Source organism: Centrocercus urophasianus, unplaced genomic scaffold, assembly GCF_019232065.1.
Source record: "Centrocercus urophasianus isolate 14NV4802_14NV808 unplaced genomic scaffold, USGS_Curo_1.0 seq_11, whole genome shotgun sequence".
NCBI classification, from domain to species: Eukaryota; Metazoa; Chordata; class Aves; order Galliformes; family Phasianidae; genus Centrocercus; species Centrocercus urophasianus.
In genome coordinates, this window is record NW_024884253.1 from 64,372,527 (window position 1) to 64,398,547 (window position 26,021).

Genomic DNA, 26,021 nt, shown 5'->3' on the forward strand with positions numbered 1-26,021 from the left:
ATTACATCACACCAGTTCTCTTCAAACAAAAGATCAGTGATATTCCAAAGAAAATAAGATATATCAAGAAAATGTGGTATCCTCTTCCTTCTATAATATTTATTTATTTATTTATTTATTTAGTATTTTTGTTTGTACTTCCTGAAGAAGGTGCTCCTTGTGTAGAGATTTAGAGTACATTGGGTGCAGAGTGATGGTTGGAGGTTAGGGTCAACTTTGCTGTCCGCTCCGTGGATTTTACAGGCGATTTGCTCTTTGCTTTAAGAAGAGAAAGTGATATTGGAAAAAGTCAGCACTTTTAGATTAAAGCAAAGCACCCTTCACAAAGCCACAAACAAGAAGCAGGACAGAAAGTCCATGGCTTGTAGCTATCCTCGCACCTGCGGAAGAAGTTATAAGATATTCGCTCATCTTGCAGATTTCCAATGCTCCTTATAAGGCTGTTTTAAACATACACATTTATATATTTAATTAGCTCGCCAGGTTGGCTCTGGTGCCCATGAATGTCTTGGCATGCACTGCAAATAACAACACATACAAGTATTTCAGTCCCAGAAGGTTTTCTGCTTTGTTTTGCTTTTGTTTCTTGTCTGTTTTCTTTTTTTCTTTTTTTTTTTTTTTTTTTTTTTTTTTTTTTTAATTAAAAAAAAAAAACAACAAAAAACAACAACAGCAATGTTATTAAGTGGAACAATATACCAAGAGGAACAAATTCAAACATTTTCAACTTCAAAGCATTCTCTATAAAATTGTTTCCATCATTGCCTTGTAACAAAAAGAATTATCTACTAGCTACAGAATATTCCCTTGTAAAATAAAAGAGATACTGGCAAACGACTGTGTTATTTATAAGGGGGAGAGAAAATGCTAAAATGTGTGAAGCGCTTATTTTGAGCATGAATATTTTCCCTGGCTATATATATTTTCAAAGAAAGCTATAAAAACAATGGTGCATATTATTTTTCTAAACGTAGCTGTATGTTTTAAGCTTGTTACCAAAATAAAAACAAAACAAAACAAAAAAATAGTCAGAGCTACTCTAATTGAAATGTTGTCACACCAAGGACATGAGTACTTAGACAACTTGCATGCTAAATCTCAGTGCTTAATAATGCTCTATTATAAAAATTAGATTTAGAATTTGAAATACATCACTTGAGTAAATATCATGCATTTACTTTGATTATGCCATATGTATGTTATAACAGATTAACACATGATTAATAAATGTATTGCTCTGTTGAAAAGGATGAATGTTATTAATGGTTACAGGCATCAATTCCATAAAAAAGTACTAATAGTGTTATGATAATGGTATAAGCATCCATAATATGTTGGACATTAAATAATTATTATTTAAAAAATCTATTAATCATGAATAAGTTACGTTTGTAAAGAACTGAATATTAAATTGAATACCAAATTCCTTTGCAGCCCTAAAAAGCACTTATATCTCCTCAGTAAGAACATGCACAACAAAAGCCAAATGAATTCAAGGCAAATGATTTTTTTTTTTTAAATTTTCAGACTTTTTTTACAGAATACTTCTCAATATCTAATAATGTTTATAAGTGTAGGACTATTATTTTGTTTTCTACTTTTTTCCCTTCAAAAATGGGGACTAAAGTCAATCCCAGATCTCTTAACACAGCTTCCTTCTGTAAATACACAATATGAGATATTGCACATATAGTAGTTATCACCATAGACTTCTTCTCTGAGTGAATTCCCTACTGCATGCAGGCAAAAGCAGGAAGCATGCTTGCTTCTTACTCACCTAACAATGCTAACCTTCCTGTACTGTACTGCAGTAGTTTGCTGGCCTTCTCAAAACATTTGTTTTGTATTAGGAAAAAGCAAGAAGCCTACTACAAGTTCTTCCTGTGGGTTGCTCTTATGCAGGCAGTATTTACGTACTGGTACACAAGTGTTGAGTTCTATTTCAAGTTTGGATTTTATTGTGGCATGGCTTTATTCTGTCTTTTATTTAAGGTGTAAAATATGTCATCTGACAGATATCCTAAAGGCTTTTCTTTCCCTAAGTATGTTAGCAGAACACAGTTACAGAATCTTTTTTAGTGTAAGGTGGTTTCACATCATACTGAATTATTTTCATTCATTACACTGGCATTCAAATATCTTTTTGATTGAATTAGAGAAATACACTGCTTAAGACAATTGCAGTGCATCTCCAAGGCAATGGAGACACATTTATTCTACACAAAACATATACAATGCAAATGAAGACAAATACTCACAAGGGTCTCATGGATATTTTTCAAGGATTTTTAAAAACAGTGGTATTATAATTTCAGAATTTTAAAGCTGTAATATAGTGTGGAAGAAAAAAACATACAATAAAAAACAGACTTGACTTGTACTATTTCACAGGGGGGAAAGCAATACCATTATATTTACAAGCAAAACATTAACTTTTTTGTTTGTTTGTTTGTTTTTTCAGTATAACAATCCGTAAGTCTCAAATTAGGGGTCAAATTTTGCAGACACATTATAAAATTATATATATATATATATATATAGTTCAATCATTGCATAAATCACGAAACTCTCCAGAAACTGTATCATGTTCTACATGTATATTCTTCTGTAAACGAGTTTGTTTTTCTTTATACTGGAATAATTTAGATTAGAGTACACACAGAAAGTGCAAGCTAAATACAGGTCACATGAAAAAATACTGGGGTTATAGTAACATTAATTCAGCTTCTAAATGAAGAGAGAAGTTAAGATTGCTGAGAAACAGTTTAGACATATCTTAAACTGTGTCCTTTTTATGGTTTCAGGAACTGGTTGCTACATCCTAATGTCACAGCAGAACAGAATTTACTGGTTTAGTAGTGTCCAAAATGCTGTCAAATCCAAACTAATACATATCAGTAGCGTATCACCCTCAGTGAAATTGATTCGTAGTCTTCAGTGACAAATAAGATTGCTAAGTGCACTCTCATCTTTTCAGTGATGCTTTATGGAATGCAATTGGCTTTAAAAATCATAGAATCATAGAAATATAGAAATATTAAGATTGGAAAAGACCTCTGAGATCATACACAGGTTTGACGTATCATTTTTTTTTCCCCAGAGATGCACAAAATAATTTAATTGGTTCTCTTATGAACACAAGAGCATCTTTAGATTTTGGGAGAGTGGAAGCTCCAAACGTAGAATATTAATATAGCAAAACTCAAAGCAGCCTTTCCAGAATTATTCCTTTTTTTTTTGGTCAGTCATATTAGTTCATATTCTATCATTCTGCTTTCCATCTTGATAGAGTAAAAAGAAATAGAAATTTCTATTTTGATTGCAAATCCAAAAGTCTTAAGGTGGATAAATCAGAGATTTTATTGCACTATTTTAAACGTAAGTTATAAGAAAATTAAAGATTGAAACCCATATGTCAAAAAACACAGAGTATTCAAACTTTGACTTTTCATACAGATCTGCTTTTGGTATACATTTCTGACTGGAACCAAAATAGTACCACTGAAAGTGTGAGTACAGTAATATAAGTAAAACACTGTAGATCTAGATGTGGATTTTCTTAATCAATTACTCATTTCCATGTAATTTATAACATTATTTTCTAATTAACATAATGAGAAATAAAAGAGCATTGAGCAAAATTGGACTATAATTATGTTACTATATTTATACACCCAAAGACAATAATTTGGAAGAAAAATGGTGGTAGGTATGCACATTTTATTTCTACATTGTTAGTTAAGTTCTGTTTGATGTGTGAGTGAAGGTTACCCGCATTTTGGCCTACCAATCACTGTGATTCTTGATGTAAGAAATGTATTCTCATGTGTTGTGTTTTTTTGTTTTCTGCCACTGACACACATAAAAAAGAACATTTCTACATGAAATATTTAGCTTACTCTAAATGCTTTTTTGCCAAAGGCATATGATAATGAGATAGGGTTCTGTGCAACAGTACAAAAGAGTGGTTTATGACATTAAATTATGTGGAACTATGGTTTCACATAATTTTTTTTTATATTAGTTTATATTAGTTTATATTAGTTGGGTTTATTTCTGTATTTTTAGGTTTTATTTACATAAATGCCTGGAAAACAGAGAAAAGAGAACAATTGCAATTGATAATTTTGATCTGATTGCTTAAAATAATAAATTTATTTGCCACAAAAACTTCATGGCTCATAGTATACACCTCAAGGTTTTAAGCACCAATTTTGACCTGCTAATGAAATTAATTTTAGCATGTAGTATTATAAAATGTTGTGAATCAGATGAAGTTATAAATTGTTATTTATCCCTACCTGATCAAAAAGCTTGTTCCTCACCACATATCTGAATGACTACAATACTTCTCTTTCACTAGGATACTGATCAGAAAAAAAATTGTATTAAAAACTTGTATAAAAACCCAAGCAGAGAAAAGCTAATGCTGGTTTCATGATTTCGGCCATTTACTTTTCACAGCTGGAAAAACAAACAAACAAAACAACACCACCAACAAAACATAAACAAAAACAAAAGAAAAAAATCCCCTCCAATTTATAAACTTAGCAGTTAGTTCAGATTCTACAGCTTTAGAATTCCTTGTTTATAAAAGCACATTGCACAGTTTGCCACGTTAGATATCTCACACTTTCCATTTGTAAAGCTGGAAATTTAGCAAGTTTAGCATTCCTTGTGCTTAGTAAGATCTGTAAAATCATCAGGATGAAATAGTGTACTGCATTCCAATCTTCAATATTTAATGCCTCTGATGACTAGACTCTTAATTTTGCTTAAAACTAGCAAATTATTGCCATATAAATAACAGAGAGGATCTGTGTGAATTTGTCAGCACTGCTTCAATGTCTTACTAAACATGTAAGTTCAGTGAGGATATACTTCAGTTTCTTTCAATTAATAAGCCACTGACCACAACATAAGATAAACTTCTGATTAGTATCCTGTTTTCATGCTGAGCAGAACATGAAAAGTACAGCCAGTTACACAAAAGCCCACCCTAGATTCTTTATATGTATTACATAATGCTAAACTAACTCTGCCAATATAGTTGTCCTTTCTTTACTTATGTTCAATACCAGATAATTTTTTTCAACTACTGATTTCTGAAATCATGCAGATGTTAAAAAAGCTATTTTTTATTATTATTTTGATTTTCTATTTTTTGGGGAAATTTATGTTGACATCTTCCATTTTGAAGTGCTCTCTTTGCTGTTGTGTAACACTCAAGTTTGCTGTATATTCTGTTAAATTTGAAACAGCCTTCTTCTCAGCCCCTGTTTCAGCAGCATGAAATCATAATTTTCTATGATTTCCATGTAAAATAAGTAAAAGTTCATGAAACATCTGCCTTAATTTTATTGGGGAAGTTCATGAGTCATTACATTTATTGGAAGGCATTTGCATTTTTATGTCTAAAATTATTAGTGAAACCATGTATGGTTGATTTTATTGGAAATTTCATATGAATGTGTCTCACATAGGTTTGAAATAAAAGGTTCTTCCTCTCTGGCTTACTAATTGCTACATTTTTTGTTCTTTTGAACTGCAGAAATCACAGTTACCTATAGCTTTTATGTATGACTGGCATATATACTCACACTGGGTAAGAAAATTTCCCTTCAACAAATGTATTCTTCCTTCCTCAGAGGAATTAGTCTTTGTATTTATTTCAAGGATCAGTCATTTGTGTTTGATTTTGGGGAGCCAAGTAGTAACAAAAATGGCAGGCATTACATTCAGGTCTCCTCAAATAGTAGATACTTCTATTTAGTCTTCTAGTCCATCTTTCTCCATTGGCTGTACAGTAGTCAGATTTCTGCCAATTCAAATAATGTGAATTGCCCATCACCCAGTTATGTGGGAATGTACAATATAGGGCAAATAGATCCACCTTATATGCCAGAAGAAAAAAATGTGATATTTGTGATACTGTGAGTTTCTTTCATTTTGGAAGAAAATTACTGCTTCAGACCAGTGGCAATGTAGAAATTAATATGAATTTTGAAAAGAATGGTAATTTATGAAAGGTTATGTATTGGTGCAAATTTAGAGTAGGCTATGTATTAAATTTCCGTGAAGTCTATTTACTTAGACTTTACATCCAATGTGTAGTTTCGCTGATTTGCATATCACTTTTTATGCCTGTGACACCCAGAAAACAAATGAGGAAGAGGGATGGGCTCCTAGATGGATGGTTATTCCTTAGCTTTCTCTAGGTTAAAGCACCCAGGCAAACGGGTATTTGGTGCTGTTATAGGTCAAAAGAAAATGACAACTTTCCATCTCTGAGCAGGGCAGAGATTTATGTCACAATAACTCCATCAGCTGGGCTGGCACATATCAGTCTTGAACTGACTCATAATATGCCTACAGACATGTTCAAATGAAAACTTGAGATAGAAATCGTTAGGAGAGGAAAAATCTTGAGAGACTTCATATGTTGGTAGCATGTCACAAAATGATACTTGGCTTCAGGGAGTTGTCCAGAAATAGTCATAATAAATCTATGGAGAGATATCAATATGATGAAAGAAAAATGGATGAATAGAACTTGAATGGATTCTGCAATTTCACAGTGTTAGGATGGATAGTAGTGGAATTACTAGCACACTGACGTGAACATATGTCAAACTGATAAGGAATACGCTGACTCAAACAACTAGAGGACAAAACCGAATAGGGACTAAACAACTCAAGTCAAAAGCTGTAAGGTTTACGAACCTTCACTCTATGGAGGCAGAATGACAGACTGTTTAGCTTAATTTCCTCCTATAGACAGCATCTTTTTCCCCTTACAGCTGGAAAAAAACATCAGTATTAACTAAGGAGGAGGTGCATGACCACCAAAGACCCTTGTTGAAAACTTCCAAATTGTCTATACACAACTGCGTTACTATCCTGAGGGCAGTCTCAGACCTAAAGTAATATAACCTAAAGTATATAACAATGAAAACACACATTTCCCTCTGTTGATCCCCCATCCATGGAGAAAGATATGAGACTCAAGACAACATGTGATCCGAGGAAGTGGTGAAATCTCTCTCTCTACATATCTGTCTTCTCTTTTTCTTGATCTTTTACTAATTTCTCTTTATTTTCCATTACCTAAATGTGCCTTAGAGTAGTTGATAAGGAAATAACACGTATGTCAATACCCTTATCCATAATGCTTACTAATTGTTGTTAGAAAGTTGTCTTATTTTGTCTCAAAGTGGTTGATTAACTATTCTTAGAAAGATCAATGAACTGTCTTGTATTGTTCCTCTCAGCATCTGTCTGACTCCATTATTCCTGCAAAACCTGTCTAATGCTCTATCTGAGAGATTTCAAAGATTCACCTTCTTCCCAATCCACTGAGTGAGATGAGGCAACATATACCGGATTTTACATCTAGGCTGCTTTCTACACCTCTCCTTATATCAATCCATGCCTAAGGTAAAATTTATGTTGTTTTTCCTCTACAGCATATCTGGGAGATTTGGTTTTCTTTTTAATTCTTCAAGCAATGCTTTGATCTTTTTTTTTTCTTTAGTTCTTCACTAGAACCAGGCTTCCTAACTGGGACATCATTCACTATTGATTAACACGTATTAACATATGAAGTTAAAATCAACACTAATATTTTCAAAATGTAAGCCGTAATAGAAATAATTGGAATTATTTGACCATGTCATTCCTTTACTCTGAATAGGCAGCAGAGGTGGGGTAAGATCCCTAAACATATAGCTGAATTGGATGGCAATCAATATTGGTAGATTTGTGTACTGTTCTGATGACAACAGTGAAAAATCTGCTAGATTTGAATCCATCTTTTTTCATAAAAATGAATTGCATGATGTTATTGACTTTGCTGTCTCTTATCTCCTTCATCTTCAAATTCACTATTACCATTTCCATCAGTTCATTTCATTCTGTGTTAATAATGCAGCTTTATTTAAATTGCATTCATATCTGGTTTTGAACAAAAATGTATTTTGCATACTAACATGCTAGAAAATCCTGACACAGTTACGCATTGGCTTCATGAGTTTCATTCATGTCTATAGAAGTGTTCATATGTATGGAAACTTAATGAGTCTGCAGGTGAGCTCGGGTATCTGGGCAGATTATATCATCAAAGATTCAGTTTCTGAAATTTCCATTTTCCCAGCATTTTCATCTGCTGTTCCTGTAAATATGCTTAGAATACATCAATAAATTTGATACCCATTTCAGAAAGTAGAAGTAAATTAAATACTTCATTCAGTAAAATGAATCAAAGAATCATAGAATGTCTTAGGTTGGAAGATCATCTATTTCAAACCCTCCTGCTGATGGCAGGGTTAGATCAAGTTGCCCAGGGGAATGAAGTGGAAATTAATTGTCTCTCACATACAGAGTATATGCAGAGAAGAGTGTGTCAGAGTCAAAAGGATTTTTGAACTTAAGGCATACTGCTTTAAGCTTAAGATATGTTTACAAGTATATTCCTTCTTGTAGCAACTTAAACATCTTTCAGTGCTCAGCTACTTCACGTTTCATGTGTGCAACCAAGGGTATAAAGAGTACTTGATGTTTTTGAATATTTAGAGTCAGTGCAAATATAACTAGTCACTATTCCAATCACTAGATAATTACTATGTTGTTAATTTTTTTTTAATTTTTTTTTTTTTAATGATAGTCAAACTTCCATGAGTATCTTCCTGTTTTTAGATAAATTGCCTTCTCCGTATCTAGGGCTCTCAGTTACAAATGTTCATGTATCAGCCATTTATAGCGAGATTCTAATTCTCTTCCTCCATATGCTTAGTGTCTGAGCCCGATATGACTTTTTTTCTTCACAATGAATGGCTCTTCACACGTATAAGTAATACACTGTCTTCAACTGTTTCCATTTCAGTGAGGTAATACTTCTATGGAAAGGGTTTGCTAAAAGAGGTGATTGCATATAGTTGATGACACATCAATGTCAGCTATTTAAATAAAGCTAGTGAGAGAAGTGAATCAATATGCAATCCTCATTGCAACATGTAAAAGATGTGGGGAGTAGGGGTTGAGTAATCTCAAGCAAACATGGGCCTTAATTTGGTTACTTGGTTTTCTTTGCAAACCACTAGCAGCATGCTTTGTGACTGCTCTTATCAGTGCTTGGCACCTTTTCCTTTCATCCTATTCCCGAAAACCATGGATATAAAATGTCTTAGGCATTTTTTTACGTGTGACAGAAAAATATGTAAACTGATGCATTTCTATTTATCTGTGTGAATGGTTGATTCCACAGTATATGCACATTTTTGGGAGTCACCTATGGTATCCCATCCTCATCACTTTACCTGCATATGGTTATGTCCCACTCACACAAAGGTGAGAAATTTGTCTGTTAATCAAAATTCTTGAACTGACTCTTGTTAGCAACCACTTTCTACTGTTTCTGATAAACATGGCTCTAGCATAAAATGTTGAGTATTTTCTTAATATACACAAATATAAGGATATTTGACATTTTTGATATTGTTTTTAAACTGACAAAAGAGTCATTTCTGGAAGACACCATAACATTGCTGTAAAAAGTAAGTTTTATTTGAAGAAAAATATAATTGAATTCATTTTTAATCTCCTGCTTTTTTGCACTCTGTTCATCCTTTCATCTAAAATAATATTTAATATTACTCTTCAACAATGATGTCAAATGAAGAAAAACATACTAGAAGGGTTATTTTAACATGTAAGGAAAATTAATATTCTTTGTAAATATTTCATCATGAGATATTCAATGCCTTTGTTTGTCTTTCATGGACCTGGCACATTTTAGCTATATGTTTGACATAGAGTCAACCTGATCTCCTTCTATTCATATGATTTATATAGGAGCTATTTTCTTGGAACTCACCTGAGTTCCCTCTTGTCTCTACCCATGTGACTGGATGAATCAGTTTTCTTCTTTCTGTTTCCTAGATTTTAAGAATTTTTTAGGATTAGATGTTCTGAGACAGGCACCATTCTTCTAATCCTTTGTTTGCCTGATAGATAATGAAGTTCTAGAGAGTAGAACAATTCCTTTAACAGAGTGTATCTCTGTCTAAAGGCTGTGACTCACAAGCTCAAAATTATTTAACTGGAGCAGTTTAAGAAGTTAGTGCCTCCATCTCTTTACCTCCTCCTCTTACGGAAATTAAATCCCTTATAGTAGAAGTGACAGAAGCAAACCCCGTGCCACCTCTTCATCCACTTCAATTTAACAGACTAATGTTTTAGTTTATCGTTTGTCATTGTCCAGTGATTTTGTTCAATTAGGACAGCTAAGGATCTGACATCTATTTCCTCTTGCTATTCTGGTTTGGGGTAATAAATTCTGATTGGAGCAAGATGGAGATTTTGGAGTTGTAAAATTTTAAACTGTAAGAGCTAAATCAAAGGGTACAAGTAAAAGCCTTCAGTCTTTCAGTTTCTTTGATATAAATGCAAAAATACTACAAAATGTTATAATCCCCACAGGCACAAAGCATTCATTTATAATTAGTATGGATCATTAGAATGCATCTTGAAGGACTGTGCATTATTAATTTCATCTTCTCCACATTTTAAACTTCTGATTTGCTTTTAGCATTTATTTCAAGTTGTTTTAACTTTCTCATCATAGTTCTGAGGTGTGGATTCAGTCATAAATGCTAAATGTCATTATTCATTGTTATTCAAAGACTTTTCAGGTATAAAGTGATCACTGATCAGTGTATTTAGTATACTTGTGAAGAATTAAACTAAACACAAAACAAGTATTTGAGATGTTATTTTTGACAGGCATGATGTTCTGTAACTATATTTTCAAACAGAATTATAGTATATAAATCAGTATTATTCTAATTAAGAGTTTTTAACCATCTAGATGTCTAGCTCACTCTGAGATTTACTACTAGTTTGTGGCTTTCTTTCCAATTTATTCTGATTCTTGGCCTTTTATCTCTTAGTTGTACAGGAAGAAGTAGAGAAGATGGATACACCATAGCACTAAAGTCATGTTTCATAGGAGTTTTCCTCCTCTTTCTCTTCCTCATTTAGATATAGAGTCTATAAACAAAGGGCTAGGAATGTTGGCTGTGACTGATATTTTACCACTTCCACTCTTTTCATAACATTAGGCAATTTTGTTCCAAGAAAACAGGATCTGTCATTAGACAGGGGAACAAACTTCACTAAGGTGGATCTGGCTGAACACCCACACAGACAGGATAGTGAATTGCACTGCCAAAAACATGACAACAATTCCCTTAAGGTACTGGATAAGGATAAGTTACAATACAGGGTTCGGGGCAGAGACTTATCTTCACAAGGCCAGGAATCTTCATCGGCTGCTCTTCAAAAGGCATCCAGGTTTATCATCAGAAGTGCAGGATTAATTAATTATTACTGTGGCTATAAAGAACATTATGTATCTAGAATATTTTTAAAGCTCACGAACTGTTTAATCAGACTGAAAATTCTTATAGAGAATAAGATAATACTGAGTGCTGAGTTTTTTAGCTAGTCTGGGTTTCAACGGTTTCAAAGAAAAAGACTAGAAAAAAAAGTTGACCAAAGTTAAGGAAAAAATAAAAAAGGCAACCATCAAGCACTTCCTCTTCTTGAATCTTTATGAGTTGAGAAACCACTGTTTTCATGTATTTTCATACAATTCATTGCACTCTCAGACAGCTATCTTGAACTTCTTTAGGTAGTAGAAGCTGTATAAAGTGTGAATTCTTCTCACTTTTGAATTTCTTGAATTTACTCTCACTTTATGAGTGGGGGAGAATTCATCCTTATTCTTACAATTGACCCAATTTATTTCTAAATGAAAGCTGTTCTTTTGGCTTAAGAAAAGTACCCATTCAAACAAGCAGAAAATCCTAGCCATTATTTTAAAATATAAATAATGCAATAGATTTTCATAATGAAGTAGTGCATCATACGAAGTTTCCTGCTTCCCATTCGAAAAAAAAGCAAAAATGTCCCTTCACTTTGCTGTGTATGTGTCAAGTAATAAACGAACTGTGTTCTGAAGCAAGGAAATCCCATCACTTATTTCAAGAACAGGTCCTGTCACATATGCTGCAATCTCCGATGACCCAGTACAAGCTGCCTGATTGCATAGCAGTGAAAAGCAATTTGAGTTAACAGACAAACAACTCATAAACAGCCTCTTTTTTCCTTCCTTTTTCCTTTCTTTTTTATTCTCTCTCTCTTTATTAACCTTGTAGTGCATATGCAATCTTTTATGCAGTTAATTTCCAAAGAAAATAATATCATACATGCAGTACAGAACGACTTTGAAGTTGTTCTGCTACTTGGGCACTTGGGATACTCCTATGGAATCCCCCACCAATTTTGTTTAAAAGGTAATGTGAGTCTGAAAGGTAAATTTTTAAATATCTAAAAGAAAGGAAGAGATGTGAGTAAGTAGCAATGGCAGGTGAATTGACAAATATATTGGTAACTACTAAGAAAAAATAGGAAAGATCTGAGCTTTGGATTAGCTTTTTCATGTTTCATTATAAATACCAATACTTTATAGAGGAATACATTTTAAAGGGGAGATACCACATATTTAAAGTCAGAATTCATTACTATCTTAAAAAATATTGGCATAACTAAGGATGTAAATAATCTCTCTTATTTCAGAGAGAGTATGTTTGAAGCAAAGTATAATCAGTACTGTCTGGCATGGGCATATGGTAGTGAACAACTGCTAAAAGTTTTTACAGCAGAAAATGAACACAGACTGACTGGGAATAGAAAGGCATAGGAAGCTGACAGTATAGTATCAGCAACTGGCAATGTCAGTGATTTCCAAAAAAATAGATACTGTTTTGCATGATTTATCACCCCTATTTTTAACTTGTGGCAGGATTTAGAATTTCAGATCCACTAAAAATTATTGCTGAATTCAGCTAGACTAAGTACCAGGAATAGAAGCTGAAATTCTTGTGTTGACTTATTTTAACAGCAAGTAGACTGAATAAGATACTATTATTATTATATTATTTCATTTGGAAATCCTAGCCTAAAAACAATGTTTTTTATTGCTGCCAAGACATCATGCTTTGTCAGTGAAATAATTTGGAACAGAGTAGTACTTCTCTGAAGAAGCTTACAGCTTCAAGGTCAACTGCTAACTGCCTAACAGGGCTACTTCTATTATCATGGCTACAATTTATTCTGCTACTTCCAAGAAACTAACTAACTAAATAAAAATAAAAAAGGACTGGCTTCATTTCAGGAAAAGAGAACTAAATGTAAATTTCAAGTAAAAACAGAGATTATATTGTAAACAGATGTAGAAGAGGATAGTCCTTGCATAATACTTTTGAAAGAATTTCTGAGAACTTTTGGTAACATTTCAAAAATAGAATAAAATATTCATTTAGTTTTTTGCTTTCACATACCTTAAGAATACAGATACTTCACTTTTTACTGTAAAACAATCACAACAACAGCTGGTGCCTCCCTGTCTTGCTTCTGAAAAAAACAGCCTCAAAAGCTAGATTATCTTTCTTCATGAAGCAAGCAGTAATGTTAGCTGTTACCTTGGGATAAGCTAAAGCAGAACTTTGTCTTTTCACTTTAAAAAAGATATGCAACATAAAAAAAAAATAAAATAACAATAACAGTAACAACAACAATAATATTAATAATAGTAATACAGAAGTTGTTTTATCTCTCAGAAGATTCCAAATTCAACAAAAAATATTTTTTAAGAAGTGGATAATAAAAAGTTCCTGGATTGAAAAGATAGAAGTGGAGGCTGGAAGGAATGTTATCTGTTTATCAGTATCAACAGACTCAAGAAACAGGTTCCCATCCTCTTCTTTTGCATTCACACCTGATTACCATCTTTTCAAATTATTTATAATGTGAAAAAAATGGTCTATCTGTCTTAGATAAAGACCTTCTGCTCTGTGCTCCTTTTCAAGCCACTCAATCTGATATTGCCATCACAGAAACAGTTTTGGTATGCAGTTAGGTCAATAGTTGAGTTTCTTACTTCAGGAAAGAACAAAATGTTGCAGGATACCTGCAAAGTCTGAATGCAAACAGTCAGAAAATGGGTCTAACATCACTTCTTCATTTGTAGCTATTCTCTGTTCTGTCAGACTGATCTTCATGAGTCTGAAAAGCAACTAATGGCTTTAAGTGCTCTAACAGAATATTGGCAGAACAGGAAGAGTTTTGGGTATATAGACATTTTTAGCACCTCAGATTTTGCAGCCCTTTGTATTGCTACGAGTGTTGAGAGTTGAATGGAACTAGACTGAGATTAGATTCCTTTTGCCTGAATTCTTTGCAGTTCCTGAAGCCCAGTTGATCGAAACATTAAATAGAGTTGCAAGACCCTGTGATAACTTCACTTTTACCTTTGCTCTCAAATACATAATAAATTATGCAGGAAAAAAAGTGTCTGCCACCCCACCTACACAGGACATTTTCTGGATGTATGCAGATTAGCCTGTCAAATTGCTCAAATTCCTGCTATGATGTGATGATTTACTTAATTTGATGTAGCACATGAATATAAAATGAAAGGGTCAAGCTGGATTTTTGCTTTCCTGACTTTTTTTTTTTTTCTTTGAAATAGATGTTTAGTGTTTCTCGGTGTACTATCTGGAAACTATTTGTGAGCCTTGTTTTTTTTTTTAGCTTTCTTTCTATAGTAGATCTTCACTAGTTCAACAATAATAAACATTTTTTCCACTCATGTAACATTTTTCTGAGCAGCACAAAACGCTGAATGAATTTCATAATGCATAGCCTCTCATAGTTATTCTTACAGATATTTCTGAGTAAAAGGGAAGAATGGCAGAAAATCTGCTCAGATGGGAAATGCTAATATTCAAAATGATAGTGATTATCAGCTGCTTTTCTGGAGCTATCTGTAAATATTTATTGCTATAAAAAATCTAGAATTCCGCAGTGCTTTTCAGAATGGAAGGAGTTAAGTACAGTGCTATCTATCACAAATAAATTCAAAATAGTTGTATGATCAAAGCCAGTCTTTCCTGAATTAGTCACTGAGTTCTTAAGAAATAGTTTAATATTTTTTTCCCAGTATTTTCAGTGTCATATTTCCCCCTGCTGTTTAAGGTGTTTTTTTTTCTTTGTTTTCTTGCTTTTTGTTTGAGATAGTCTGTGAACATGGCAATAAAATTTACTGCTTGCCAATAAATATCTACTAGCTCTCTAACACTGGACAATATTTAATACAATTACCTACAATTAGGAGTGCTTTAAACAGTATCACTGAAGTCAATGTATTAGTTAACATTAATAAACACATCTCAGTCAGCCATTAAGTTTTTCAAACACAAACATCTGGCTAATAATGATAAATTTCAATTTAATCTTATTTCTGTGTGGTATGTTGGATGGATGTATTGCTTACATGAAATGTAATCATACAATTATTTTATGCTTAAATGTACGGTTAGCATGATGCTGAAGAAGAGTTTCTCATTTGATGGTATAAGGAGATTTTGTTGATTAGACAATATATAAAGAAAGACTATTCCTTCCTAACATTGTCATCTCCTTTTTGTTATTCTGAAGTCTCACAACTGAAATCTTGCCTTCCTCAGTCTTGAAATTCCATAGAATTAAGTCTCCCACTGCCTTGTGCTTTTTGGATATTTCTATCTGCATAGAGTAACTGTGAAATGCAGAGAAATGTAGAATGCACCACGGATGGAAAATCAGGACTACATATAATCAAGAAAAGTAAACTGAATCTCCATTCTCAAAAGTTAAGCTGACATTCATCAAAAGTATCACCAGTAATTACTGCGTAGTGAGTGACCATTATATTGAGATTATGCCAAATACGGATTCCTGGTCTACCCTTTGTTTCTTCAGTAAATGAATTAAGAAGTTAATTGTATTTTAATATGTTTAATTTTTGAATTACGTATGATTGGGATTGGCAGTACAAGATCCACAGAAACCTATGTTCAAGGAAAAGGTAACAGAAATTTTTTGTCAGGTTTTTACCAGGAACTTTCCAGAAAATACCTTACTGGCTTTCAAGTAACAAATGCCCGCTGATTATGCAATATATTTGTTGTGCTAAAAGCATAAACAACATTACATATACAACTATATATCTGAAATGATTTAATGGATTAACTGTTTTGAACACACTTTGGCCCCAGAATGGTGTAATCTATAGCAATACAATTCATAAACTTGTGACTGCTTTAATCAATTTCACACAGAGTTAAACAGAAACTAGATTTTTCATTTTATGGACAAGTCTGCTACTGGAAATGCATGAGTCCAATGGAAAATAAGCATGATATACATTTATATGAAAGGAAAGTGGGAGTAGAATGATGATTTTCTATCAGTTGAAACATTTCTTTGCTTCTAAAAGCTAATATTTTTTTTTTTTAAGAGATAAAAATTAAAGTGGCTCAATTTCATGGAAAGGGGAATAAAGGTAAGTTTTCAATCAATCAGTAAATAAAAATATACAATAAATGTATATGTGCATCACCTTTTTTAATAATAATCAGATTGCTCCCCTCTGTAAATGAAATATATTTTCCTTATTGAAGCGGTTTTTTTAAGACTATGTCTGTGAGATGAAATTGATTTCATAACAGATGTGCTATGAAATTTGTTATATTCCTAGTTTTGATGTTGATAACATATAATTTGCTAGCACTAAAATGATACAATAAAACAAATGAAATTAGCTTAATTATGTATTTTAAGCTAGGCTGTGATCTCCTTGTTAAACTGGGCCCTCAGTGTAAATAGAAGTAACCCAGAAACCTTAAAATTTGCATAGATTGATCTATAGAAAAACTTTGATAATTTATGATGTCTAAAACCTGCTCAAATTTAGAAGTTTAGTTCATTTTGAAAATAGGACTGATAAATTACACCAAAAGTTAGAGAATTAAAAGTTAAGCGACTGGTCCATGTTATGCTAGGAAGAAACATGTTTTATTTCATTTATAGCAAATAGTGATCTTAAAATGAGATGAACTGCTCATTGACATGCTTCTCTCTCCGTTCACAATAGGAAAAACTAAGCTTTGATTAGAGATCTAATATTAGATGAATGAAGCTGGTATGGATGAACTCCAAAAATAGGAATTTGGGTTTCTAGAGTTTTCTTCCCAGAAGCTGATTTTTCAGCTATTGGGAACTAAGGAGAAAGTAGGAGAGACAGGGCTGGAAAGATGGAGGAATAAAAGAGCACCAGGCTTCTAGCCACAACTGGTTACCTTGTTGAGTTAGTTTCCTTTTACATGCTGGTAAGCAATCAAATGAAATGCTGAAAATGCTTTACCATACCTGATTGTGGACTTTGTTTGGGGATTTTGGCAGCTGCTTCAGGGCTGGAGGTGGCACGCACACGTTGATTGGCAGGATTATGGATGCTACTTGGAATAGCTGCTGAGATGTTTTTGCGAGGTTTCATGTCTTGCAGCCACATTGGAGATGCCTCAAAGGCCTGCATTCGCCGAGAGTGGCTGTTAGCATTGACCTTGAGATATGCTTGGGCCTTGTATTCCTGAAGGTCTCCATAGTTGGCATCAGTCACCCTGCACTCATACAAGCCTTCATCTTTTTTCCTTACTTTCGAAATCTGCAGCTTGTGAGAGATGTCATTCCCTTGTACTTTCACTGTCTACAAATTTTCAAGGAAAACAAAACAAAACAGAAAAACATGGCATCAGTTATTATTTTTTCACTAGGAAGACTATACTGATATAGAGACTGTCCAGAGAAGATCATATGCCAAGTTAATCAGTGGTGTAATTGTGCTTACTGCAGGGAAGCTACATCAAAGATGAGTTTGATTATTTATATCTAGAAGGCTGTCTGACATCTCCTTTTCCAAACTGTTTAGATGGTTTACACTGAAATGTTAATTGGACTCGGACAAACAACTCAAAATACCATATTCATTCCAATTAATTTCTTCAGATCATAAGCATTCTTAATGAGCTTTCTCACATAAAATCTGTGAATTTTGTTGGTTAAACCTTTTCAGTTAGTTGGCTGTATTGAATAATTCAGCTTTTAAACTACTGCATTTACAATTTTGTTGGAGATATTTGCCAATATTTAAAGCTATTTAAACTTCTTTAATAACTATTAATTAGATTAGCTTGTAGTACTCATTTCGTTGAGTCTGCACTTTTGGAATTCAATTTACCTCTTTGGTGTGCCCAAACCTTTGGTCTTTAATAACCATAACAAGAAATCTTGTGTCAGGTAGTTTCCTTTGTCTCATTTATTTAACTTGTATACTTACTAGAAGTCATATATCATTTCCGTTATTTAACAATAGAAAGGAGCATGTATTCAAGATCATGTTAAAAGAAGCTAAAATCAGAATTCTGATTTATCTTTAATTGTTTCTAATATCTGAAGTTAATATAACAAATTTTTGTCCCAAGTAATTAAAGAATGCCTCAAAAAACTATGCATCCAGGAATGTCTGATAGATATTAAGATGCATTAAGAAAGGTAACACAGGTTCTTTTCTGTATGTTCATCACCTCAGAGAATTTATTTAATTAATTGGCTCTTCTGTCTGGATTAATATCTATTAACCCACTGGAAGCAAGTTAAGAGAGATTCAGTGGGAATGAGCACCACTTTAATACCACACTCATAAAAACATGCATCCACGTGTTATTGCAATAATATCAATAACAGGCAGTGGGGAAAATTCAAGGTAATGAATATGTAACAGATAACAGAAATGGGCAACCGTTAGATTAAAACTAGACATGTGTTATTGATGATTATTCAACACATTGCTTCTGATAACTTGGTTTACCATAGTCACTAATGTTGGCAACATACTTATTCTGCCTGCTTGACAAACAGAAGATGAATACTTATGAATACATTATAGCTTTAAGACCCTGAATGGTCTTTATAACTGCAAGCTGGAAACTGTGGTGTTTTCAGGTCTGAATTTATAATTGACTGAGTTGAACATATGGACTGCATTCTTTCAAGCATAACATATGCAACATTAATTACACATGTAGGTCTCCTCAAAAACAATGCCTCCAAAATACTTCCAAGGAAACAACAACAACTACAAAAAACACAATAAAACTATTTCATGGAGGGTATTTTCATCTACAAAACACTATTTTTCAACATAATCACCACCATTAGCTATGCACATTCATCAGCCATGAACAAAATTCTGCATGATGTGTTCATAAAAATTGGCATGAGCATAGGTGGCCCACTAATTCACAGCTATTATGACAGTATTGTTGCCAGGAAATATTGCCCATGCAATCCATTTTTCATCAAAATGAACAGATGGAAGTCAAAAGGCACTAAATCCAGACTACATAGTGAGTGGGGTAGAACAGTCCAGCCAAAATTGGCAAACTGTTCCATGGTCTTCCAACTGTTATGAGGCCTAAAATTGTCACATTTCAAGAGAAAGGTTGTCTTCTCCTCTGGTCTGACTCTGGAAGTTTGAGCGTTCAGCTTGGTCAGCTTGGTTTCTCTGAGTTCCAGGAAATCCAGAAGGATCACTCTTTTCCTATCCCAAAAAACAGCGCACATCACTTAACTCACCCAAGGGCTGAAACCTGAAACTTTTATTTGGTGAATTCACATATCACCACTCCATGGACTACTGTTTTGACTCCAGCGTGCACTGGTGATACTACATCTCTCACCAGTAAGGATGTGATCCAGGAAACTGTCACCTTCAATCTCATATTAATTCTATAGGTCCTGACAAACTTGCATATGATGTTCTTTCTGTTCCTGTGTGAATACTGATGGGACCCACTGATGGTGTAAACTTTGTGATATTCTGCTGTTGCACCATCATTTCCAATGCACTGCAGCTAATATTCCCTGATCATAATCTGCTGATCTGCAAAGATGAGCTGATTAAGACTGTCTTCATTTTGTGGTGTGAGAGGAGTGCATGCCCATCTGAAACATGGTTTGTCTTTTACATCACTGTTGCCACTGATGAAATACATAACCCACCACCTCACTGTGTTCACATCCATTGTTTGATCTCCATAAATGGTCAGCAAGTGTCAATGAATGGCAATGATGTTATGGGCCAACATAATAAAAGAAAAGGCATTACTTTCGGAGCACCCCTCGTAGAAAGTGCCAGATAGTTATTTCAGTCATACTCAATAACAATGTATCTCTACTGAACAGCTCATATTTGGCTAAAAGATTTAAAAATTTCATATGAGCTACATGAACGAAAAGAAAATCTGGAGGTCATAATCCTCCCCTATTTGACTTCACGCAATATCTACAAAGTTAACAGTAAAGCACAAACAAAAAATAGAATAAGTTTTTGGGTTTGTGTTTGAAATTTAGAAATTAAAACTTAAAACTATCATAAGTGGCGTACTTCAGTACCGTTTAAAAAATCAGTACATAGATTTTACTGTCTCTTTTAAGAATTAATGTACTTGAAAATTTACTTTCCTCTTCATGAAGATATTTTCCTTCATGGGTAGTATTTTTATGCCATCAAGAAAAAAAAAAGTCTACATTTGCCAAGTGTATTTTGTCTGTCACCCTAATGTATTATGCAAGCTTGAACAAAAACATTGTATAAATACCCCATCCTAAATTATTACCATACATACTAAAAGAGAGATTTAACTTGAAAGATGGTAAAGCTTTACCAGCTATACTGTGTTACAGACCTTCTTGATTACTATGCAGATTTTGAATACATTGGCTATGATACAGAATAAATCAGCTGCTAGCACGAAGTCTAGGAAAATAGTATCCAAAGGCTGCATGTAGACCTCGTTTGTAATTTGGTCTACAAATGTAGCTGAAGATACGATTCATGACACAAATATTGATTGTGGTGAGAAATATCATAGAAAATTTAAGTAACATTAGAATATGTATAGCATATATGCAAAAATGTGCATATTCAATTTTACAAATGCCCGTCAGTTATATCTAGATGCACTTAGACTTGATGTAGTTACTAGGCTGTCTGTTCATGGGCATGGAAGAGGAGAAAAACGAAGGATTTAATGGAAATTATCTGACTGTATCTGTTGCAAGTTTTACTGGAATTAGAACCTTGACTACATTGCTTGAGAGACTGTGCCTGAGAAAGGGAAAAATCCTTTGGGCTTCAAAGAAGTATTCTTGTTTCAGTATTTACTAAGTATTTGTGTCTTTTCACTGCAGTGAGCATGACCCCACCACGGTACTTATCTTGGGTTGCCACATGAAGATTTTGAACTCTTCTAAGGTCAAGGAGCCAATTCTGTGACTTGGGAAATGGGTATGTTGAGGAAGGCCCTTGTATCTGTGTCCTGGACAAGGGTTGCAGCAAAGTTGATCATAGTTTTGTTGACATATTTTGGTTTAATATCAAAACTGTAAATAGTGTCAGTACCCCTCTTTCCTCAAAAAGAGATTCATTTGCAAGACCTCTCTCTCAGCAGGCTTTACTCCCAGTGGGGAGGTGTTGCCCTCAGAGTGAGCGAGCCCCAAAAACAGCTTAGGAGTGCTAAATCAAACTCAAGAGTATCCAGAGATAAATGCAATCAAGAAACAGCACGATGGGCAAAGGCTGTCTGCTTCGCGTTGTGGAAACAGGTTCTACCAAAGCTCTACCGCTAGGGCTTCTCCTGCAGGCACCTTCATACCCAAGGGTCCCCAGGGGAGCAGACTCCCTAACGCTTGCCGGCAGCGCCTAACTCGGCTCTGAGTTAGGAAGCAGTCGCCCGAACAACGGGCTGGGGGCACCACTTACGCTTATCTTCGTGCCGTCGCTCTCCAGGTCCCGTTCGGGCAGGAGCTCCACCTGCAGGGAAAGGAGCGTCGCCGTAGGACTCCGGCCCCCGCACCGCCGCGGCCGCCCCGCTCCCCGCCGTGGAGCTGCCGTGTAGTAGGGCAGCGGCGCAGCGCGTCTGCCACCTGCGGGCCGCAGCGGGCAGAGCCCAATCTCCACCTCCGCAGAGGCTGAGATCCACCAGCCGCCACCCGCCCGTGTCGTGGCGTCGTCGTTCAGGGTCGGCTGAAGCCCTGAGCGATGTGGAGATGGCAGTAGGGAGGGTCCCCCAAGGGATGGTGTTTGGACAAGGCTCCTTTCTGTCCCTCTCGGAGGGATGAAATTGCAATGTTGTATGGATTTTTTGCTTGTATGGGGCATTATATGACTTTCACTCACTCTACCCTCTAAGGGAAAAAAAAAAAAAAAAAAAAAAAAAAAAAAAAAAAAAAAAAAAAAAAGGAAAAAGAATGTGCCCTTCTACAGTTCTGCTGCACTAGCTGTAAATTGGAGAGCCATGTAGAAGTTTGCTATTTGGGAAATAAAAAATTCTCACAAGAGGCAGTCTCTGAACAGCTGCCCTTCCGAAGGGAATCTAGAGGGAAGAAAATAAAATAAAATAAAATAAAGTAAAAAGAGAACAAAAAAATAATAAGGAAAAAAAAAAAAAAAAAAACCAGAGTTTGGAAATCCATGTGGTTTCATGAATGTCCCTAGCTGCATACTTAGAGTGGCAGGCACCAAAGATGCCATCACTTGAGATGGGCATTTTTCTCTGCAGGTTCCTGCACTGTTATTTCACAAATTGAAATTAAGTGCCTGAGAAGACATGGAACCTCCCTCTGCTTCCTCCACCTTTCTGTCCCTCCATTCTATCCATTCTTGTGATGTTCTTCCCAGGTGGTTTAGGGACCCCATGACAGAGGATCAATACCTGAGTTCCTGTCACCTCAGCTCCAGCCTCTTGGTCCTCAGCAGCCCGCAGAAACCACCACTGGATTTCAAGGTACACCGAAGTGGAGCCACTTTGGAAAGCACAAGACATCTCCACATTCTGCCCTTCAGTTGCCGTGACATTTCGGGGAAATTCAGTGAATTTTGCTGTAAAACAAATGTGTAGTGCATTGGGATTCTGCCATCTGCACACTGTTTATTCTCTCGTTTTATCTTGAGATTCTTCTCCCTTTCTCTATTAATTTCTCCATTTTCCCACCCTCTTTCCCTCTCTATTCTGTTTTTCCAGTTTCCCCACACATTATCTCCCCCCACCCTTCTAAAACTCAAGTCTTTTCTCCCTTATGTACAAATCCATCTTCCTAGCAGTCTAAGTTCTGCTCAAGGGAAATGTTACAGACCTCACTGCTTGCTCGCATGGGCTAGTAAAGTTTCATTTAATTAGGTCCAAATACCTTTGGGCAGAATGCAGTATTTCACCAGAATCACTGAGGTATTTTGTTCAAAACCAATTTGGAAGTGGAAAAAAAAAACCCACAAGAGGTTGATTTATTGTGTTTTCGAGGGCTGAACTAGAAATGTGTAAACTGTTAAAGCTTCTGTGGCTGCCAGGAGCAACTGTTGAAACAGGTTCTCTTCTGAGGGGTGGGTTATGACCACTTGCTAAAGTGCCCACTTTGAAGGTTTTACCTGAGTTACTTACTCTTTCCGAGAAACTCTGCTTTGTAATCAAACCAAGAGAAATACATGTTTTAATTCTCACTATGGCATGCACACTGTAGAACTAACCTTCATCTTTGTCCATCTCTACATACCACTGCTAGGTTTAAAAACTAATCCTGATCAACATAGTCCAGTATTTCTTTTAGCCTCAGTTTTGACTTCCTTCTCATTGTTTGACATAATTTGCTTTAAAATTGTGCATCATGATGAAACGTGATGGTCAAGCAAGGGGGATATTGCAGTCAAACAGTGTGGTGAAGAAAATGTGTATTTCAAGAACAGAAAATTTTGTAAAGAGTCTGCTGTGTTGCTTTCTGTTATGGATTGTTACAAATTGACTAGAGTAAATTATGAAGTGAAGGAAATATTACTCGTGCCTCCTCCCCTCTTGCTGTCTCGTTTTCCAGTTTTCCTAGCTAATCCGGAATTGATGGGTTAATTTAGAAATATGTTTAAACAGCTTTACTTCCCCCCCCACCACACAAACACATACATACTCATGGTTGTCAACAACAACTCATCAGCAAAACTACTAGCTATTATTTTACCTTGTCCCTTCTTGTGGTGCCCACACACCCCCAAACACAGACACACACAGCACACACAGGCACAACACACACACACACACACAAGCTCCACAGTCAGCGTTTGCTAGTCACCTGCTGAAACAGGCAAAAGGACTTTTCATTTTGCATCTTCGGGGCTTGCAAGTTTGCTTTTTTCTTTTTCTTTTTGCCTGCTTCCTCCTTCTGATCAACGCGTGTGAGCGGTGAGGGGAGGTAAAGGAGAATGCTACCCCTGCTCTCCACTACCGCATCGCCAGGAACAACCTGGCGCGGGTCGCCAACCCCCCGGAGCCGGCTGCAGAGAGCGGCGGACAGGGGGCGGCGGGCAGTCAACGAACGGGCAGCGTGGGGGCGGCCCCGGGAGAGCTGTCCATGGTGCTGACAGCGGCTCCGCAACCCTCGCGATCCCAAACAACCCGCGCCCGCTGCGCCGGGGCTGCTTGAAATGCAAGGCGCGCCATACAGCGAGGAGGGAGGAAGACGAAGGGAGTGTGTGTGTGTGTGTGTGCGCGTGTGTATGTGTGGGGGGGTGCGAGGGGGAGGGGGGGGGGATGGAGAGAGAAAGGGGAGGCCGGAGGAGATCTTAAAGGAAGTCGATTTTGTCTTTCTCTTTTTGTTTTTGTTTTGTTGGTTTTTTTTTTTTTTTTTTTTTTTTTTGTTTTTTTCTTTCAGAAATACACATAGTCACCAAATGGAAATGAAGGTCTGACACTGAGAATCATAGTATAATGGGAGAAGAAAGAGGACGTAACACAAAAGAAGACTGCAATATTTTCAGGGAGGCAGTAGATTTAACTATCCGGTACTTGATCTGAATGCAATAATTATGCATGCATGGTTGTGTGTTCATTTTATCCAGACATGTATATGCAAAAACATGCAAAATGAAAACACCATTCACCAGCACTCCTTAATTCCTTTGTAAGGTGCCTCTTATTTCCTTCTTCCCAATCAAATAAAAGAAGACTGTTTTATTCTCACTTTGGGGAAACTTTTTCTTCTTTCCCTATTTACAAGCTTTTTTATATTTTTTTTTTTTTTTTTTTTTTTTTTTTTTTTTTTTTTTTTTTTAAGATAAATTTGGTCCTGATGTTTGGTGTCTTCATCTCCTACATATCGTGTTTGTTTTCCCTGTTTTTTTTTTTTTTTTTTCCTCTTCTTCCTCCCTCCCCACTCCTGCCCCCACTATGCTTTAGCATGGAAACACACACATGTATTTAACAATAAATGATCTTACCTTGAGTAGACAGTCCTTGCTGGATATACATAACTGAAAAAAAAATGAATCCAACATAAGCTAGAAAGATCCCCATCATTCCAAGACGAAGAAGAAGTCACATCAGGGTAACAAAAGCCAAAAGTGCCCTCAAAAAAGGAAGATTTTCTATCTGAGTGTATTTATGTGTCTCTAAATGTATGAATAGAAGGAGATTTTAAAAATGTTACAAAAAGGCTCTGTATTGTAGCCCTAGCTGCGACACCAGCAGCATTCTGCTACTCAGTGGAGTCTTTTTCTTTGGGAAGAGAGAGTGTTGCAATACAGTGAGGTTTAGATGAGCTGTCTCAGGCACTGTGTTGCTTGAAGTCCAGATTCAGACTATTAAAAAAAAAAAAAAAAAAAAAAAAAAAAGTACACGTTGAAAAGTGGGTAACAGCTGCCTTCCGTGCCTCTTTTCTGCTACCTGGCAGCTTCATCCAACGTCAGCTCCTGCTGCTCAGGGTGGTGTGATGACTACCCTCCCTACACACTGATCTAGCTTGAGAAGAGGAGAGTAGGGAAAGAAGGGGGGGGTGGGGGGGGGGGAGGGGAGAAGTCTACTGTGCTTGTATTGCTTCAACTTTTCCCTCTAATGGCTGCGATGATGCCTTTAACCCTTCCCTCTCTCTCTGCTCTGTACATGTCTCTACCTGTTCTGATTGCTGCTGGCTGAAGTGCTGGTGTAAAGCTTTTTTTCTTTTCTTTTCTTTTCTTTTCTTTTCTTTTCTTTTCTTTTCTT

At 35.6% G+C, this 26,021-nt stretch overlaps 1 protein-coding gene across 2 annotated transcripts; it reads right to left on the reverse strand.

Annotated features, from left to right (window-relative positions):
• Nucleotides 1-169: 169 nt before the first annotated feature.
• Nucleotides 170-25,340, reverse strand: VSTM2A (V-set and transmembrane domain containing 2A). Of its 2 annotated transcripts, none has more exons than XM_042808817.1 (5): nt 25,262-25,340; nt 22,716-22,882; nt 21,764-21,814; nt 17,311-17,647; nt 170-258 (listed from the first exon to the last, which is right to left on the reverse strand). In XM_042808817.1, exons 1-5 carry the CDS (start codon nt 25,338-25,340, stop codon nt 170-172), a joined length of 723 nt encoding a protein of 240 aa, XP_042664751.1. The 2 variants fall into 2 exon arrangements, with proteins under 2 accessions (XP_042664751.1, XP_042664752.1); XM_042808818.1 differs by lacking the exon at nt 170-258 and adding an exon at nt 304-380.
• Between the last annotated feature and the right edge of the window lie 681 nt (nt 25,341-26,021).

Coding starts and splice junctions, on each gene's coding strand:
- VSTM2A (XM_042808817.1), bottom strand. CDS start 25,340: ATGATGGGGATCTTTCTAGCTTATGTTGGATTCATTTTTTTTTCAGTT. Junction 22,883..25,261: donor GCAAGGACTGTCTACTCAAG/GTAAGATCATTT, acceptor TTTGTTTTACAG/CAAAATTCACTGAATTTCCC. Junction 259..17,310: donor CAAACAAAGTCCACAATCAG/GTATGGTAAAGC, acceptor CTCTTCTTAAAG/CAAAGAGCAAATCGCCTGTA.